Source organism: Oncorhynchus mykiss, chromosome 31 (genome assembly GCF_013265735.2).
Source record: "Oncorhynchus mykiss isolate Arlee chromosome 31, USDA_OmykA_1.1, whole genome shotgun sequence".
NCBI lineage: Eukaryota > Metazoa > Chordata > Actinopteri > Salmoniformes > Salmonidae > Oncorhynchus > Oncorhynchus mykiss.
Window position 1 is genome coordinate 35,160,040 of NC_050571.1, and position 19,521 is coordinate 35,179,560.

General features: G+C 40.9%; 1 protein-coding gene across 2 annotated transcripts; it reads left to right on the forward strand.

Moving 5' to 3' along the window:
* The first annotated feature begins 5,733 nt into the window (after positions 1–5,733).
* On the forward strand, positions 5,734–16,488 carry LOC110505093 (fibroblast growth factor 18). Of its 2 annotated transcripts, none has more exons than XM_036970225.1 (5): positions 5,734–6,624; positions 6,797–6,833; positions 10,939–11,107; positions 13,079–13,185; positions 16,109–16,488. In XM_036970225.1, the coding sequence occupies exons 1-5, from the start codon at positions 6,593–6,595 to the stop codon at positions 16,385–16,387; spliced, it is 624 nt and encodes a 207-aa protein (XP_036826120.1). In that variant the 5' UTR covers positions 5,734–6,592; the 3' UTR covers positions 16,388–16,488. The 2 variants fall into 2 exon arrangements, with proteins under 2 accessions (XP_036826120.1, XP_036826119.1); XM_036970224.1 differs by having other exon boundaries at positions 5,735–6,624; positions 10,939–11,116.
* Positions 16,489–19,521: the final 3,033 nt, after the last annotated feature.

Here is a 19,521-nt window from a genome sequence, read left to right on the forward strand (position 1 = left end):
AAATTGGAGTGGGTCTAGGGTTTCTGGGATAATGGTGTTGATGTGAGCCATGACCAGCCTTTCAAAGCACTTGAGTGCTACGGGTCGGTAGTCATTTAGGCAGGTTACATTAGTTCTTGGGCACAAGGACTATGGTGATCTACTTAAAACATGTTGGCATTACAGACTCGGACAGGGAAAATGTTGAAAATGTCAATGAAGACACTTGCCCGTTGGTCAGCGCATGCTTGCAGTACACGTCCTGGTAATCAGTCTGGCCCTGCGGCCTTGTAAATGTTGACCTAATTAAAGGTCTTACTTACATCGGCTGCGGAGTGCGGGATCACATAGTCTTCCAGGACAGCTGGTGCTCTCATGCACGTTTCAGTGTTATTTGCCTCGAAGCGAGCATAGAAGTAGTTTAGCTCGTCTGGTAGGCTCGTGTCACTGGGCAGCTCTCGGCTGTGCAGCTCTCGGCTGTGCTTCCCTTTTTAGTCTGTAATGGCTTGCAAGCCCTGCCACATCCGATGAGCGTCAGAGCCAGTGCAGTATGATTCGATCTTAGTCCTGTATTGACACTTTGCCTGTTTGATGGTTTGTCAGAGGGCATAGCGGGATTTCTTATAAGCTTCCAGGTTAGAGTCCCACTCCTCGAAAGTAGCAGCTCCAACATTTAGCTCAGTGCGGATGTTGCCTGTAATCCATGGCTTCTGGTTGGGGTATGTACATACGGTCACTGTGGGGACGACGTCATCGATGCACTTATTGATGAAGCCAATACCTGATGTGGTGTACTCCTCAATGCCATTGGAGGAATCCCGGAACATTTTCCAGTCTGTGCTTAGCATCTGCTTCATCTAACCACTTTTTTATTGATCGATTCACTGGTGCTTCCTGCTTAATTTTTGCTTGTAAGCAGGAATCAGGAGGATAGAATTGTGGGCAGATTTGCCAAATGGAGGGCGAGGGAAAGCTTTGTATGCGTCTCTGTGTGTGGAGTAAAGGTGGACAGAGTTTTTTCCCTCCGGTTGCACATTTAACATGCTGATAGAAATTTGGTAAGACGGATTTAAGTTTCCCTAAATTAAAGACCCTGGCTACTAGGAGCGAGTGAGTGTTTTCCTGTTTGCTTATGGCGGAATACAGCTCATTCAGTGCAGTCTTAGTGCCAACATCAGTCTGTGGGGGTATGTAGACAGCTACGAAAAATACAGATGAAAACGCTCTAGGTAGATAGTTTGGTATACAGCTTATCATGACATACTCTACCTCAGGCAAGCAAAACCTCGAGACTTCCTTAGATATTGTGCACCAGCTGTTATTTACAAAAATACATAGTCCGCCGCCCCTTCTCTTACCAGACACCGCTGTTCTATCCTGCCGGTACAGTGTATAACCAGCCAGCTGTATGTTGATAATGTCGTCGTTCAGCCATGACTACGTGAAGCATAAGATATTACAGTTTTGAATGTCCCGTAGGTAGTTTAATCTTCCGCGTAGGTCATCGATTTAATTTTCCAAAGATTGCACGTTTGCTGGCAGAATGGAAGGAAGTGGGGGTTTATATGATCGCCTACAAATTCTCAGAAGACAGCCCGCCCTCTGGCCCCTTTTTCTCCGCCTTCTCTTCACGCAAATGACGGGGATGACGGGCCTGTTCCCGGGAAAGCAGTATATCATTCCCGTCAGACACGTTAAAGGAAAAAAAAGATTATGACGGTCCGTGGTGAGTAATCGTAGTTCTGATGTCCAGAAGTTATTTTCGGTCACAAGAGACAGTAGCAGCAACATTATGCACAACATAAGTTTAAAAAACAAGTTACGCAAAAAAAAACACAATTGGTTAGGAATACGTAAAATGTCAGCCTTGTTCTCCGGCGCCATGTTATTCCAATCCTAACCATACAGCTGACCTCTGGGAGTGAAATGGGACTACATTCTCAAAGCCCACCTCTACCTGAAGAAGTGTTTAATAGTTTAATAGCAGTTAGATGGGTCGATCCATTCTGTTAACAGTTTTTGACCTTTAAACACTCACTAAATACTTCTCGCCCACTGACTTGAAGGTAATGACTTCAAATCAAAGTGTTTACCGCCTTAAGGTGGATTGACTAGGTCGTGGAGGTTGGAGGGCTGTGGCATGGTGTCGACACGGGTATAATCTCATGGAAGCTTCTTTTTGGAGGTGTTTTTAGTTTGTTGTCGAAGTTACAAAATGGTTACACATTTAGACACAGACACTTCTTTCAAATATATGGTTGTGTATGTACAGTTGTATAGCTTTTTTGACACTTTCCAGTCTTCAAAACTGAAAGCTGACATTATGGATTGAGTCAACCATTCTGACCAGGTTCTCCAAGTCTTGCAGCAATTTTGTGCCACATTACCAACAACCAGCACCTTAAATTGGTAATTACAGCAATCCAACAAACATTTAGGGGGTAATTTCGATGCAGAAAAACTTCAAGAGCTGACAACAAATTACTTACGTCATTTTGCTCCCTGAAACTTCTTTCACCAGTCCACCCAATTCTTAGCAGTTATTATGTCGTTAGTGCATAACTCATAGAATTCAGCATGGGCTTGAAAGGTTAAATGAGCCCCCAACATTAGCCTCTGCTATCCAAGTGAATCTTCATATTGTGCCAAAGATACAAAATGGACCAGAAAAGTAGAGGTATGTGGCTCATTGATCAGTGTTATGAAACAAAAAAATGTTACTACATCATGACAGTTTTTGGCAGTTGCCTTTTTTCACCATCCATTAAGCTGGAGCCTGAGAGTAATTGTAAGAGGAGTTTAGTGAGGCGTGCAAATACATCATGAAAATGATATATGTTCGCAACTAGTGGCGAGGGATCCATACTGTGTGTTTGTTTTTTATGTGTATATGTGAGACCTCTGTTGAACTGAGAGGGAGAAATATCATCATTAGTGTCATGCTGGGTACTGAAGCTAATGGATTTGTCAATAGGTTCTGCATGTATCACGGTACTCTTGAGATTTTTTTGTTGAGGAGCAATAGTTTAATTTTGACCCCACACTCACATGGTCTCTTTCTCTCCCTCTCTCACACACACATACTGTGGCCCCCAACTTCAAGGCACACACCCACACACACTGTGGCCCCAAACTTCAAGGCAAAGATGCCCTAAATGACTCCAAGCAAATGTGATGGGGGACAAATTACAAAATACAAAATGCTTCCCGGCTTTTCTTCAAGGCTCGCCCTCTCTCTCAGCGACACTCTTCTGGGCACTCTCTCCGTCACCCTATTGCACACCGAGGTGTCACGACCCCGCAGTGACCTGCTCCTGACTAGCCCACCTTACGCCACGGGACTCCGGGGGCCCAGGGCCAAAGAGCTAAGCCAACAGTGTGAAAGGGGCCGCCAATATACTAATGGGGTTGGGTTGATTCCTGGGAGATGAGAGGAAGAGGCTATCACCCGCCTCCTCACACGCTCGTTGGGCTGTGACTTGGAGTGAAAAGGGTCTGGACGGCTTATACGAGCCACTAGGTCCTTCTCGGCCATCCCCTCACCTTGAGAATTCAATAGGATGCAGATGCCCCCAACCCCCCCCCCCCAGTCGATATGTTCGTGTCGGAGATGAAAGTGGGAAGTGAGGGGAGGAAAGGGGTGGCAGGGGGGTCCTGACACTAATATAGTACATTGGAATTCACTTACAGAACTTCCAAGTTCTTTTGTCAAGCTTAAAGGCCCGCTAGGCTCTTTGAACCCCTGGCTGACCGCCCTCGGATAGCTTTTTTTTCACTCAGCCTTTTTTTCTAGCGTCAATGAGATATTCTCCACATTCCTGATGACCGTCACGACACAGTCTCAGACATCTACCAGTAGCGATGATGGTGCAAAGCCACGGTGCATTTTGTAACAAACTCTCTTTTGCGGCTGTGGGGTTTATCCCAAGACCATTAGCTTACTTGCTTGTTCTTTTCTTCACTCAGTCAGTCGCTGTGGGTAACCTAATCCTAACTCTTGAGTTGCTGGCTTGCCTGCCCACCTCCCCCTCCTCTCCTCAGAAGGACTGAGACAGCTCCCCATTCATAAACCTCGACTCTAGTCATTGTCAACCAGTAGGCTCAACTTTCCACCCAAGAAAATTCTCAATTGTTGATCACAATTCTGACTAACCTTCATAGCCACTTAGCCTAAATTCGAAATGTAAACAGTTCTAAGAACAAATCTGACATACGCCGTAGTTCGTGTCGCTTAATGTGACTGATTAGAGCCCAGAGTCAATGCAATGTATCCTCCATCCTAGAATAAACTATGGAATGGAAAAGTTTCTCCATGTGTCATACCTGCTGTAACGTGGTTCTACCAGAGGGGTAGATACCATAGAAGTGCCACAAAACAGTGAACAAGGACTTTTTATTGTCACGAGTCTTCATCATTTATTTCAAGATTGCCACCAAGCTTTTTCAACATCTGGCCGAGGCAGTAGAAAAAACGTTGACTTCAAAAAAAAATTAAAAAGTGAAAATGTGCAGGTAAGCAGTACGCAGGAGCTTCTTCTTTTGAAGCTTGCCACAAGTGTCACACAGTTGAGCAGCACATCAAAAGACACAGCTCTGTTCACTCTGTACCACAGCTCCTGGTTTATACTTTCAAGGCATTGGCACAAGCCTGTGCATTGGAGGCGATGAGTATCTACTCAATGCTGGCTCCTTTTGTGCAGTATCATAATTATAGTTTATTATGCCTGTGGTTTTAATCACTTTTCATAAAGCTTCATTTTGGACTGCCAGCCAATGCTTTAAACATATGGTCTTTTGTTGATTGTAAGTATTTTGGATGTACACCAAATGAAAGCTCCAGGTCAATCTAATCATCAGACATTCACACATTGTGTTTATTCCTCTGTTCCTATCATAAATTATTTTATTTTGTGTAATTAGGATTTTTTTTTACATTTTGTCAATGGAGGACCTAGGAGTTTCACAATTCTGGGGAGAATATTTTGGCATTATATTGATTCACACAGCCACCCTCATTCTTGCCGGCTATTCAAAGTACCATCAACTATAGTTTAAATAGGTACCACTAACCCAATGGGAAAATTATGTTTTTATTTTTATTTTAAACGCATTGAGGATGGAATGCTGTAATTCCCGTTGTAATAGGGCAATAAAGGGGAATCACACAATGGTCCTAAGTGGCAGGAGGGATGATCGATCATTCCACTGAGAGTTCAGAGGGCCTCGTAAACACATTCACACCTCTCTTTCATTTAAATGCGGGATAAGTTATAGCATATTATTGAAAAATCGAGTTCCACAACAACCTGCATTTCAATGCTGTCTGGGAGAGTAAAGCCCAATCCACAAACGAAGTGGCCTCCAACATAACTTGAACCCAAGAGAAGCCGAGAAAGAGTAGTCTTGACTGTTGCCTAACCAACTCGGGACACAATTTTGTAATATTGTGTTCTGAAAATACATTACACAATGTTTATCATTACAAAGGTAATACAACAAAAACTGCGGCAATAATAAACTAATATTAATTCGATTAATAATACTAACACTGAATAACAAATATATATATAAAAAACAGATAGGCATTTATGAAAAATACAAAATATGATTTAAGCTTCAAATGAAAATCCACTATTCGCCCAAGTAAGCTATTTTAAACTTGAAATAGGCTTACACCTGCTTTTAAGGTAATATCGAATAGCTCCAAATAAAATGAAGCCTATATACAAAAGTCAAAAAAAAAAAGGTAAAAAACAAGTCAATCAATTCGTGTGTTCCTCCTTGTACCAACTCCCTCCCAATCACTATCATTTTTGACTCGAGGAAAACATTCTCCAAACTGATGGCCTCTCAAAGATTACCCTATCAGGTGCAAACCGCTGACACGTTTCCACCCACCACCAACAGAAAAACCTCACTGTGCCCAAATCCTTAGCCGCAGATACTCCACTGACAGGCATTACACCATCGCCCCTGCTACGAAGATCTGCCGCTGCGTTAGATTCAGGTTTCATATTTATAGCTACCCTCTGGATAACACCAACGTTTTTATCAGAACGCGAGGTATTCCACGTAAAAAAAAATATATATATATAGATATATTTTCATATTCGATTTTACGCACTTGTCCCCTTTTGCCATTTTCCCACTGTGGAGTCGGAAGATTTAAAATGATCCTTGCAATGTGTAGATATCCCCCGCAGGTACGGACGGAACTGAAGTACCTCTGATCTTTGGAGGAGCACCTTTGGGAGGAAAGAGGGTGCGCGCAATGGATTTTTAAACAAGGGGAAATCTACTAAGCAATGGTTGCAAGTTGAATATTTCCGCGCCTGGCAATACACCGCTGTCTAAACGGACCGTGAGAGCGGAGCTAGGAGATTTGGAGGCGGACAAGAAACAATACGTTACCTTTTCCCCCTGGATCATTTTCTTACAACAAGGAAGCACCTAATGTTGCATGCAGTGACATTTTTGCACTCCAGTTATTTATCATCACACTGGGATTCAAAGGCACCTCCGGGATTGTGTGCGTAAGGACGCTGGCGGGTCTATCCTCAACTTCTCTCGGGGCTTTAAAACTGTGGAAACAGGTGTATTTCAGCAAGTCAAGATGTCTGTTGTGCCTTCGAGGTTCATATACCTGTAAGGATTCCATCTTTCTATTACTTTCGTTTCTCAAAACACGTACATTCTTACCAATAGAAGTCGCTAAAAGCTACATAGTTGCTACCGTTGACATTCAGGTATGGATATAGCCGTTTATATTTTATGTAATTGCTTGTGATTAACCCCCTCCTCCCTTTTCTCTCTCCAGGTGTTTACATTTTCTGGTCCTCTATTTCCAGCTCCAGGTAGGTTGATTTGATTGTTCTGGTTATGAACACTGCGTGTGTGTGTGTGTGTGTGTGTGTGAGTGTGTGTGTGTGTGTGTGTGTGTGTGTGATTTTGCTGGACCCATTCTGGATTTTTTATGAACAAATACTCATACAATTGGATACAGTAACTATACACTATTTTAGCTTATGGGTACTTTGCAACCTTGAACATACCTTGTTAGACGCGCGTTCTTTTTCTCAGATTTCAGTTACTTTTTAGTGTTACCTTAATTAGATAAGATGAACACAATTCCCTAATTAAAGATCGATGTTTGTTCTTCATCAAACAAAAATACAAGCAAAGTAACTCTACCCTTGTTAAAATATAGTACATTTTATTGTAAGGAAATAGGTTTGGAATGTAGAGGAAACTACCCTTTTGCATCTCGCTAATGAACGAGGCATCCCCGAGTGCACCAGATAAACCCACCGCACTCAATTGAGCCAGGCAACCAGCATTGAAACAGAGAAAAACTGAGATGAAAATACATTTCAAGGACGTTTAGATAATGAAATTAGCTGTTTTGGTCAATTTCAGACTCGTGGATCTATTTTGTAATAATAGTATAAACCGCACTAACTCCGCATCTTTGACGCATGCGATTTATTTATGAACTTGGTTGTCTATAGCAAACGTCAGTAAAAACCCACATTCATTATTATGGAGTGTAACATGCTGCATGGAGTTAGATTTAACTGTTGCCTAATATTTAAAAAATGAATGCGTTTGGGCATGAATGTGTTGGTTATTTTTAGTTCCGTTTATTTGTCATGATGTATTTGGTGTAAATTAATAGCAGATACAAAGGGTAGTTTGGAAACCAGCATGTTATATTGTTGGATACAGTGAGAGGCAGCGGTTAGCCCACATCCTGAAATGCTTCCATGCCTCTGTTGTTGGGGTTAGTTTTGTAGTCTAGTCAGTATCATATACCAGGGTTGATGCCAATCAAATCTCTCAGGGATTACAGAGAATTACTCGATTTCTTTCCCCTGTCTCCAATGTAATGCTTATTAAAAGTCAGAGGCTATTTATACAGGGATAAGTAATTACATACAATGTGCCCAATCCTTCCCCTTGATTGAGGTGATAAGATATCACCTAGTTTAAAATCTTAACATTTCCAGAGTTGCTTCAACAAGTAATCCTTTGCATTGAAGATGAGGATTAAGATTGTCAACAAACCACTCATGCCAAACAAATTATTAAAGGAGAAGCCCAATCCATCCAATGATGCTGCAATAGATGAAGACATAGAGTACAATCCCTCATTCTACCTCTTGGACATCACATCTCTGTCGGAGATGTTCTAAACAAATGGGTCAAGGGATCATGATTATAAAAACCTGGCATTACCATTTCATAATAGAGGGGACATCTTACAAAGACACCCCTCAGCGAGGAAAAAAGCTGGTGGTTTAAATAAATAAATAAATAAAGAGGAGACAACTGGGTTATGTAAGGGTATGTGCTCTTGTTCCAAAGGAATTGGCAAAAACAACACTAGTGTCAACTGTCTGATATCTCCCCCAACCTAGACAGTAATCACAATACTATAGTTTTAATTGCTTCCCATATCTGTGGTGATATATATAAATCGATATATGCTTCATGCTTTGCACGACTAATTGCTTCTGCAAAAAAATAGGTATGTCAGAAGGAAGTCTCATAGAAGGCTTTCTTGAAGGAAATACACTTTCGATAGACCAATACAATTGCGCAGCACAACCTCGATGGCATGTATAGTGTTTTGGAAACCTATGTGTGGGGTTCGCAGGTGGTAAGGTGTATCTGAGATGCAAGGGGGCTAAGCTTCCCAGCAAAGATGGTGCCAGACTTTTGAAGTTTCAACCATACCCATTTTCATCCCGCCTTTAAAGAGGGAGACGGCCCGATCATTTTTTTTTGGTCGGTTAAGTTTACCTTCGGCCCTCTGCAGCGGCTTGCCTTTGTTTCCTCCGTGTGAAATGCAATTGTCTACAAAACACACCTTTATGTTTGTTTAGAGATGGAGAGATTTGATACAAATCCCAAAGCAGTAGTTATCCTAAAAGTATTTTAGTGAGTGCTGTCTTGGTGGTGAAATTTGTGGGGTAGTATAATAGACAGACCATTTCATTCCAGGGTTGTGGTGAGTTTTGGAAGCTCTATTAAGATGCTCTATTAGATGTGGATGCTCTATGATAGTTTTGAATGCTCTTTTTAGAGTTGTGGAAGCTTTAGTGGAGATGTTGATGCTCTATTAGATTTGGATGCTCTATGATGGTTGTGAATGCTCTTTTAGAGTTGTGGAAGCTTTAATGGAGTTCTGGATTCTCTATTGGATGCACTGTTTCTTAGGTATGGAAGTATGAGGTGTGTCATAGTAACTTCCTTAATGTTCCTCCTCCTAAGCATTGACTAAATTCAAAGGATGTTTGACATAGAGATTTCAATAAGATTGCTTATTGATTAAGATGCATCTTTGTTTTAGGCAAACAATTTAATTTTAGTGTTGTACCATGGCATTGTTGAATACATGTTTCTGATTGGCTTGACGGGGACTATAGAGCGTGCATTATTTCCCTATAACGCACAGTATATTTGCACGGTAGAATTCGATGGCTATAGTTCATTGTTGCATGTTCTATGTTTGAGCTGCTTTTGAATGCAAAAGTCGAATTGAAAACATCATTGGCATTGTTGAATTCAAATTTCATAATAGCAAGCTACGACTGATGGTTTGGTTAGCTAAACCAGCAAGTCTGTTTGTTTGGTTACCACGTCAACTACTGCTGCTATCTAGTGAACTTGCAAGATACTTCAGTGGATGTTGAGCACATTTCTACCGGCAAATAAACACATTTTTAGCAGCAAATGTGTTAAATTAGACCCATGGTATGAAGGGATAGTCAGCTTGGGGCTCTATGTGTTCTCTGGAAAGCAATGTAACTACGCTAGCGTGTCGTGGAGCACAACTACCACGTCAGTCGCATAGCCCCTTGTTGATTATCCCTTACATTACACATCATGTACAATTGTTTCATATTTTCAATTCATGCATTTGCAGTTGTTTCTAGACCATCCAAAAGTGTCTATGCTTCTTAGTTGCTTCAATTTTCGCTGACACCTTGCTAACACTACGGGGATTTGTATTCAGATCAGTGGTTTGTTTTCCCCCCTGTGTTAAAGATTTGTTCTACCATGAGCATATTTCCCCTCTCATTCACTAAATGTCATTAATTTTCTGAGGTTAAAACAACAAGGAGTTGGAGTATGTAATGTGTCTATAATTAGCCACCTGAGAGAAGCCACATAAAAAGGCAGTTACTATGTAATTACCACATGATACAGCTGGGGAATGGGATCTTGGCGCACATCGAGATTCCAGGGGTTTCGAAAGTATACATTATCCTTCCCATCCACATATGGGTTTGGGTGACAGGGCACACAGGCTGCGTTCATTTTGACGTGTTGTCGAAGTCAGCGATTTCTTCCGTTTTTTGGGGGGGGGGGCCCTGAATTGTAAGTGCGGAACAGACCTTTGCTTTCAGGCTAACAGTGTGAAATATTTGAATGGCGAATTTATGTTGCAAGAGGCTCCCCTCCGAGTGTGTTTCTGTGGTACAAGCTGCCTCTCGCCATCACATCCACATCTCCACTGTGATTTATGGGCCTTACTGGGCCCTCAGGCAGATATTTGTTTGATGATAGCGTAACAGGGATGGATGCTTCAGGTGTATAATTGCTAGTGGCTTGCTTGCTTGTGGAAATGGAATACTGTTTTCAAGATATCCCCGGGCGCATAGACAGCTGCCTCAATACAAAGACATGCAATAATAATGAAGCATGTACCATGTTGTGTTTTTGTTCTACAGTGTGTGCCCTTTTGAATTTGTACAAGGCCGCACAGTTTCATTACCTTGTAAACATGTCGTGTGGAAGAAACAGGTCAGTTTTAATGTGCAAACGGAACTTAAAAATGTCAGCTTACAACTTCCAAGGTGTTACCTTAGTTTCTGGCCTTTAAGCAGAGCTTCACGACAGAGGCCCTGGTAAAAGCGGGTCTTTGACCACCTGTGTCATGTCTTTCTCCTATAGGAATCTCAACAGAGCTCAGCCGATTTCAGGATCTATATTGAGAACCACACGCGGAACCCGGACGACCTGAGCCGGAAGCAGATCCGTATCTACCAGCTGTACAGCCACACCACGGGCAAGCACGTCCAGATCCTGGGCAAGAAGGTCAACGCCAACGGAGACGATGGGGGCAAGTACGGTACGGGAGAATTCCTGTGCACTTCACTTACAGACGCTTCAAGCCAGTTCCCCTCATCAATGGTCTTTATTGTGGGAAACATTTCCCTTATGAAACAGGATTCATTCAACCTATTTTGGACCGCTACTGGTCAGAGTTGGGTTTACATGTTTTAATGAGTGCACTTTGACCCTAACTCAGCACCTTACTGATTGCTTGGTTAAGCCATTAAGATTATGAATAGTGTGGGAATTTGAGGCTATGAGTGTGTCCGGCCACAGATAAAGCACATCTAGAGGTACTGTATATATTGTCTTTATTCACTGTGTCTCAGCTGTGTTCCTTACACTGTTCTGGTCGGTGATTATATTGAGGTGGAAATACATCTGATTGTTGTCATGGAAAGTAATTCTGCGTGATGCTTGGCATAGTTCTTTTCAACTCTGTGGAGGGTTTATCAGTACTTGTCACTGTGGACATGGCCCATTTTCTATTAAAAGTTGGGCTGCAGTCTAGACGCATTTGTATGGGAGCGCTTGCCTGTTTGCACTCACATGTATGAGTCGCCAACAAGCACCGCCGGTCGACTGTGTTCAGTCACAGATGCACCGAGGCGAGGCTTCCTCTCGTTGCTTGTTAGAGCTTGAGTGGAAGCAGATTCAATGTTCCCCATGAGGAATTGCCAACCCTGCCCCCTCCCCTCAGCCCCAGTACCTGGCACCTGTGAACTCCCTGACACTGATTTAACAGGAGGCTCGGGAAGACACTCTTCTCTCCTCTCTGCACTAATCCTCACTCAGTCATAACAGCAACCTCACAATGGAGGGTCAGAAAGCATGGCTGAGAAATGGAGCCTCAGCTACTACAAGGTCAGCTACCCCACATATACACGCGGATAAGTCAGAGTTATAATTCTCCCCAGGCAGCAGAGCTGGGCTAGAGAATGTGTCACATGCAATCCCACATAATTGATGTCACCATTTGTCCGATAGCATCTTATGTATCTAAATGCATAGTCACATTTGTTTGAAAAAAGTCCACGTGAAACAGGCAGAAGTAGTTCTTTTTTTTAAAGGCAGATGTTGCACCTGTAGTTTCAGGTTGCAATTGGAGTCTCCAGTGGTACATGCATAAGTCCGAGGCACAGTCGTTTGGGATTCAGCGCTGAGAATGCTGTGGGGTTTCTTATTAAGCTTGGCCGCAGTGAGCGACACTAAACCCTCTTCAACCCGGTATATCACGGTACAGCTTGCTTTTTTCCATTGTAGTATGAAAGGGATGGAAGAGGGGCAGCTAAGTGTGGACCTGTGTCTGTCTCTGTCTCAGCTCCTCCAACTCCTCTCAGGAGCGCCAATGTGTGCATTCAGAGAAGTCTCACTAGTCATTTTATCCTCTTTGCTCCCTGGTTGAAAGGGCGGGATGTCTTCTTCCCTCTCTCTCTCAACGTCAGTTCTGAGATGAGTTTCCCACTCACCTACAAGATTGTTTTACAGGACAATTTTGGAGAACCCCCCCCCCCCCCCCTGCCCGCCTCCGTTCCCTTGAGTGCCACTGAATAGGCCAGTGTGTTAAACAAATGGATCATCTTTAACTTTTTGATTGAGTGAGCACAGACTAAAGAGAACCTGAAACCTAATCCCGAGGGAGCGTAAACCGCTCCAAAATGTTTGGCAGATCTCTTGCCCGCGAGGAGCGAACAGAAACAAAGGTGACCCCCACAGGGGTTAAGGTTGTGCCAGAGCAAAAGAAGCCGCCGGCGTGCTTGTTTAGAACGGGTCGTTTTCAAAGTGTTTATGAGGCTAAAGTTGTATATTTGTTATTCTGTGGAGATGGTGAAGTCTATTATAGAGTATATTTCATGAACCAATAGTTATTATCTGCTTCAAATGGTCTGTATCAATCAGCGTACAATCAACTTAGTGAATGTACTGTAAGTGGCTGAAAGTATTCATGAAGTAAATGTGTTTCTCCTTCACCTTGTAGCTCTTCTTGTTGTCGAGACGGAAACCTTTGGGAGCCATATTCGAATAAAAGGGAAGGAGAGTGAGTATTACATCTGTATGAACAAGAATGGCAAAATAGTTGGAAAGGTAAGCATCTCCTTGGTCGTTACTCTCTTGCTAGAGAATGGGGCAAATCTAACCCAAGGAAATGCATGTTTTGCCTAGTGCCAATAACAGATTCTTTGAGTGATTCCAGTGGATGAAGCCATTACTATAACTAACATTAGAACAAATACTTTTACACGAGAAGTTTTTATTATTATTATGTGTGATAAAGATCCTCTTTAAAGGGGGAATCTACAGTTGCTACATCTGTTGGGACTTCTAAATGAATTACATGTACACATTGATTCTTGAAGAATATAGCTTATAAGCGCTTCATGAGCTTAGTTCAACTTGATACTGTATAGTCTCAAGACAATTATAATGTTGATATCATGGATGGTCAGTCCTTGCGTCCGTAGCGCTGTCTATGAATTTAAGAGTGGTTACATTTCTCCATCCCCCATTCCGTACATTTGTTACCGAAACTGTGGCGGTTATTTTTTCCAACTGTGGATTTACCCTGTAAGGATATTTTAGCAAGACTAAGACATACATCGCTGTGCAATAATAAGACATAAATAGATGACAACTATTTATTTTTTTAAAACGCTATATCCACAAATGTTTCGCATTTGTGTTTTTTCATCAGAAATGATTGCTTACGAGTTCCTTCATATGTGTGTAAAATATTACTCTTATCAGATTTTTTATTAATAGACTTTCGTCATTTTTTAAATTTAATTTGTTAATGTTTTTTTTTTTCTTATTTTTTTTTTAGCAAAACCCCTATATATCCATTGTTAAGCTGGAACGGAATGTTTGTATCCTATATATTTGTCTGTGATATGTGGTTGTCTCAGCTAGCTATCTTAAAAGTAATGCACTTACTATAAGTCGCTCTGGAAAAGAGCATATGGTAAATGGCTAAAATGTCAAATGTAAATGTTTTACATACCGACCTCATATTACTGTATTTATTTATTTCTATATTTCAATATTGATGTCACAAATGTATCATTTGTACAGTTCAATTTTTTTTTTTAAATGTAGTTATTTGTTACATTTAACTGTGTAAAACCAAGCAGCACTACTTATTTATCAGAGCCTGGTGGATGTAGGCCGTCATTGAAAATAAGAATTTGTTCTTAACTGACTTGCCTAGTTAAATCAAGGTAAAATAAAAAAATATATAGCGTTTTGGAATGAAAATATTCTTATGTTCACTTGCCGAACATACAAGCCAGGATGGAGAGTGCTTTTCTCAGTGTACCCCTGACAGAAATCTTTTGATAACTCACTGGCATCCTGTTACGTAACCTGTGCTGTCCTTTTGATCCTCCACCAGGTCAATTATAGACTGCAATCGTCACAATGCTTTGACAGGCTAATGGCCTCATAGCAGCATTGCCATTGGAATTATACCTCTTGTTCACCAGGTGGCGCCATGTAAAATAGCAGCAGCTAGGGAAAAAGTACCCAAATGTCATACTTGAGTAAAAGTAAAAATACCTGAATTTGAAGTCACCCAGTAACATTTAACTTGAGTAAAAGTCTAAAAGTATTTGGTTTTAAATATACTTACGTATCACAAGTAAATGTAATTGCTAAAATATACTTAAGTATCAAAAGCAAAAGTACAAGTATAAATCATTTAAAATTGCTTTTATTAATGAAACCTGACCACATCATTTTCTTGTTCTTTTAATTTATGGATAGCCAGGGGCATGCTCCAACACTCAGACATAATTTACAAACGAAGCATGTGTTTAGTAAGCCTGTCAGATCAGAGGCAGTATGGATGACCAGGGATGTTCTCTTGATAAGAGTGTGAATTGAAGACCATTTTCCTGTCCTGCTAAGCATTCAAAGTGTAACGAGCACTTTTGGGTGTCAGGGAAAATGTATGGAGTAAAAAGTACATACTTTTATTTAGGAATGTAGTGAAGTAAAAATGGTAAAAAAATAAAAATAGTCAAGTACAGATACTGGGAAAAAAGCCGACTTAAGTAGTACTTCAAAGTATTTTTTACTTAAGTACGTTACACCACTGAATAGCAGCATGTACACTCCCCTCCGTATTTATTTGGACAGTGAAGCTAACATTTACAAATTTGTCTCTTTACTTCATCATTTTGGATTTGAGATCAAATGTTTCATTTAAGGCGACAGCATGTCACCTTTTATTTGAGGGTGTTTTTATACATGTCTAGTTAAAAGTTTAGTATTTGGTCCCCTATTTCTAGCACGCAATGACTACATCAAGCTTGTGACTCTACAAACTTGTTGGATACATTTGCAGTTTTTGGTTTTGTTTCGGATCATTTCTTCCCCAGGGGGAACTGAATAGTGAATAGTGTATTGTGTAATTTTGGAGTCACTTTTGTTGTAAATAAGAATAGAAGATGTTTCTGAACACTTCCACGTTCATGTGGATGCTACCATGAATATGGATAACCATGAATTAATCCTGAATAATGATGTGTGAGAAAGTTAGAGGAACAAAGATCATACCTTCCAAAAATGCTAACCTCTCACCATTTCCAATAACAGGGGAGGTTAGCATTTTTTTGTGAGGTGTGATGTTTGTTCGTTCACTGTCCAAATGCAGCTTAACTGTCCAAATACATAAGTATGGAAGTGTATATCACAAAAATTTATAATTATTTTTTAAATACAAACATAGTTTAAAACTGAGAAAAGCAAAGTTTGAAATGTCTAGTAAGGTGTATGTGTCCTTACAAGAGCCATACCAGAAACACAATTTAAAAAGGAATGAAAAACAACTTTGTGCAACTGTAGTAGTTCCATCTCTTTCTGGCTTATATGACATACAGAAATGTTTCTTTGGCAGTAGGTAAAATAGGTTTCCTTGATGGTTTGCCATTGTGGAATGCGGAAGTTGTTTTTTCACAGTGTTGGGAAACCAGGTGCTAAGTGTCTAAAACCATGTTGTTTCCCCTTGCAGCTCAATGGAAGGAATCAGGAGTGCGTCTTCGTGGAAGAATTCTTGGAGAACAATTACACAGCTCTCGTGTCGGCCAAGTACAAAGGGTGGTACCTAGGCTTCAACAGGAAGGGCAGGCCCAAAAAAGGATCGCGGACCACACAAACACAACAGGAAGTGCATTTCATGAAACGCCACCCGAAGGGCAAGGTGGACCCACTGGAAGAGTTCCGTTTCACTACAGTAACTAAGCGGACACGAAGGGCGCGTCGCTTAAAACAGAACCCCGAAACTAACTGATGGTCCCATGGGACATCAGACACACTGTTTTCCCAAGGAAATCACGAGATTCTTGCCTTAAAAACACCTTGAAGACTTTTGTAAAAAAAAAAAAAAAAGAACGACGGCAAAAAAAGAACAAACATTTCAAAGATGTTTTATTTTTATATTTCAGGAACATTGAACATCTCCCAAATGTTGGGTGTTTCTGGGTTGTTATAATTATTATAATGTGTCTTATTTTATTTATATCGGATAACTAAGGATGACAAAGGGCCCTTATTGCTTATCTTCGGCTCCTTTGAATTGCAAACTGAAGGCATATTTCTGACAATGAGGGTGGGAAGCATGAGTTTATAAATGTTATAAAAAGAAAGCGCTAGATTTGATTGAAATACCTGTCGGTTTTGTTTGTGTCATCCCCCCCCCCCCCCCCCCCCCCCCCCGACAACACGGATCCCGTATTTCTACTGGAATCAGACGCCAGGGAGACGAGACGGAAAGAGGTGACAGTGGCAGGTGACACAGTCTACCTAGATAACTGTGCAGCTTTGAGTGCAATATTTGACAGTGCCCACTCTCCCTCCCCCAACTCTCCCTCCGTGTTGACACCTTCTGCCTGAATCGTTGCCTACTCTGGATGGAATGCGCTGAACACGTTGTGTGCAGTGTGATTTCCTTGACATTTTTTTTGTTGTACAACTGATGATTCAACATGCTTTGACTAGCCAGGCATCAGACAGACGGGGTTGTAGTTTTGTTTAACCTGAGTTGATGTGGCTCAGAAGTTAACTGGCTATTACGATGGGAAACGTAATATCACACCTTTAGCCTTACGTGTCTTACTGTGGTAGAACGTTGGAGAAAAAAAGCCTAATGAATACTGGACAGCTTTTGAAACATTGCCTTATATGATGTTATCTGATATACTTCAGAATCATTTTTTTTGACACAGAGCAAGCTTTCTGTTATTATTAACATCTGCATCCACCAATTTTGCCCTGCTTTTCATAGGCCTACAACCAAAAGGTGGATTGCATTTCTGGTTGTTCATGGTGCACCCCAAGCACCCATGTTCAAAGAGACATCCCAAAAACTGTTCATCTTTAACAATGTGTTCAACCAAGCCAGTTATAATGTCGAGAGCACTGAATTGTTCAAATGTGTACTTAGACAGGTATAGAGTCATCCTATCCACCCACTGTCTCTGTATTGTAAGACCTAACTCTCAAACCCTGAAAACCGTACAACCAGAAATATGCTTCTTTTGGATTCAGGAAACAGACTGCAGCCATTACTAGACCTGACAACCAGGGGAGTTGTGATCCCTACAGAACATTGTAGATCATTACCATTGATGACAAAGTTCAGCCTCTATTCCAGGGTAGAGCTGTAGTAAGTAGCCTATATTTGTCTACCAACTGACAGGTTTTGTATGAGATGCTACTAACATCATGACACATTTAATGTTTTTGTTTTTTTAAATGTATGCAAAACAATTTTATGACTATTATAAGATATTTATTGCCTTTCTTTGTAAATACAATGTGATGAATTTATTTGGCCTCTGTTAATAAAATGAGGACTATATTTAAAACCATTTTTCTATGTGTTTACTTGTCCTGGTATTATAGTTGAGGGGCAAATGCATGCCTTTTCGCTCCTACACACTGGGGTTATATAAATTCACTAAATGCATTTTCATATACTATACAAACCTAAATGTGTGAAGGCTGCTTTTAACAGCAGTAGATTTCTAGGTTGAGAAATGTTGCATTGCGGAATCATTGTAAGAGCTATTCTAAGGATTGGAAATGTGTTGTAAAGTCTGGCACGTTTACTATAACCTAACCATGAACTTTGATAGTACATTAGCTGTGTCTGTGCCAAGACGACATCCAACAGAACTTAGATATTTGTAGTTACTCACTGGGCAGTGGTACAGATGTCAGTTCAATGTAGAGTTTTGATTTACATTTGGTTGAGTCGTCAAGTAACGTGACTTCAACGCGAAGTCCACCACACATTTCACCATGTTATTTGATTTAGGTTAAAGGTTGGTTGAAAAAAAAAACGAAATTCCCTTACGTTGATGACAAATCCACCTTTATTCAACGTCAACACATTTACATTTTGAGGTGAAATGACGCGGAAACAACATTGAGTCAACCAGCTTTTGCCCAGTGGGTAATTCTCATCACGTCTTTAATATTCTGATCGAGTTTATGTTTTTAGGAACAGTGCCTGTATGTGCACTGTGTACAACTGCTAAATCGTATTGGGACTGTAAGGCAAGTTTGTGTACAAGGAACAAAAGTCATTTGAATTTGGTCCACTTGATACGAATATAATATTTGATTCATCTAACGTCTGGGTTTAGATGTGGGCTTGTGCAACCTTTCCCATTACGCAAATTGCTATCATAGCTGAAATGTCCTAAACTTCCATGGGAAGATATGCAGACATTAAAGTCAAGGCCGGAAACCAGCCTGAAAGAAGTTTGTGTTACATCTCCTAAGAAGTTTGTCATAATTCAAAATGTGGAAATATGAAGAGATATTTTCTGTAGCGAGTGTTGCAATTGGCACCTTACTGGCACAACTACTGTATATTAAAGAGGATATTTTGCCATGAGGCTGAAAGACATGGAGTGTTGAGAGAATAGCAGAGAGTTCTCTGCTGTGAACTCTCTGCTAATTCTGTAGTTTCACGCAAGTACTTTTTTTCAAAATGCTATAACTGAACCTTGTGTTACTCTACTACAAATGATGCCACTTTTATATAATGTTGGGAGCTTTCTCTTGGCAAAAGCATTTGAGACATTTCTCCTACTAAAAAACAGGGTGAAGGAATGTGGAATAGCATGTCTTATAATGTTGTGCGCTGGAATGGTGTTTACAGTAACCGTCAGACTGAAAGATGGCAGTTTTGAAGAAAAAACGTATTTTGTTTAACTTCCTACTGATGTTATCAGACACACAGCAGTCTGCCTAGCCACCTAGCTATACCAGATGAAGACGCTATTCCGTCATTGGATTTAGAGGTCTCATGCACTGTCTGCTTTTAAAAGTACTATTTTACATGAAGTTTCTCCTTTAACACCATGTCTAGGTAAAATATCTCATTACTCAAACCAGAACTCAGAGAAACTAGTA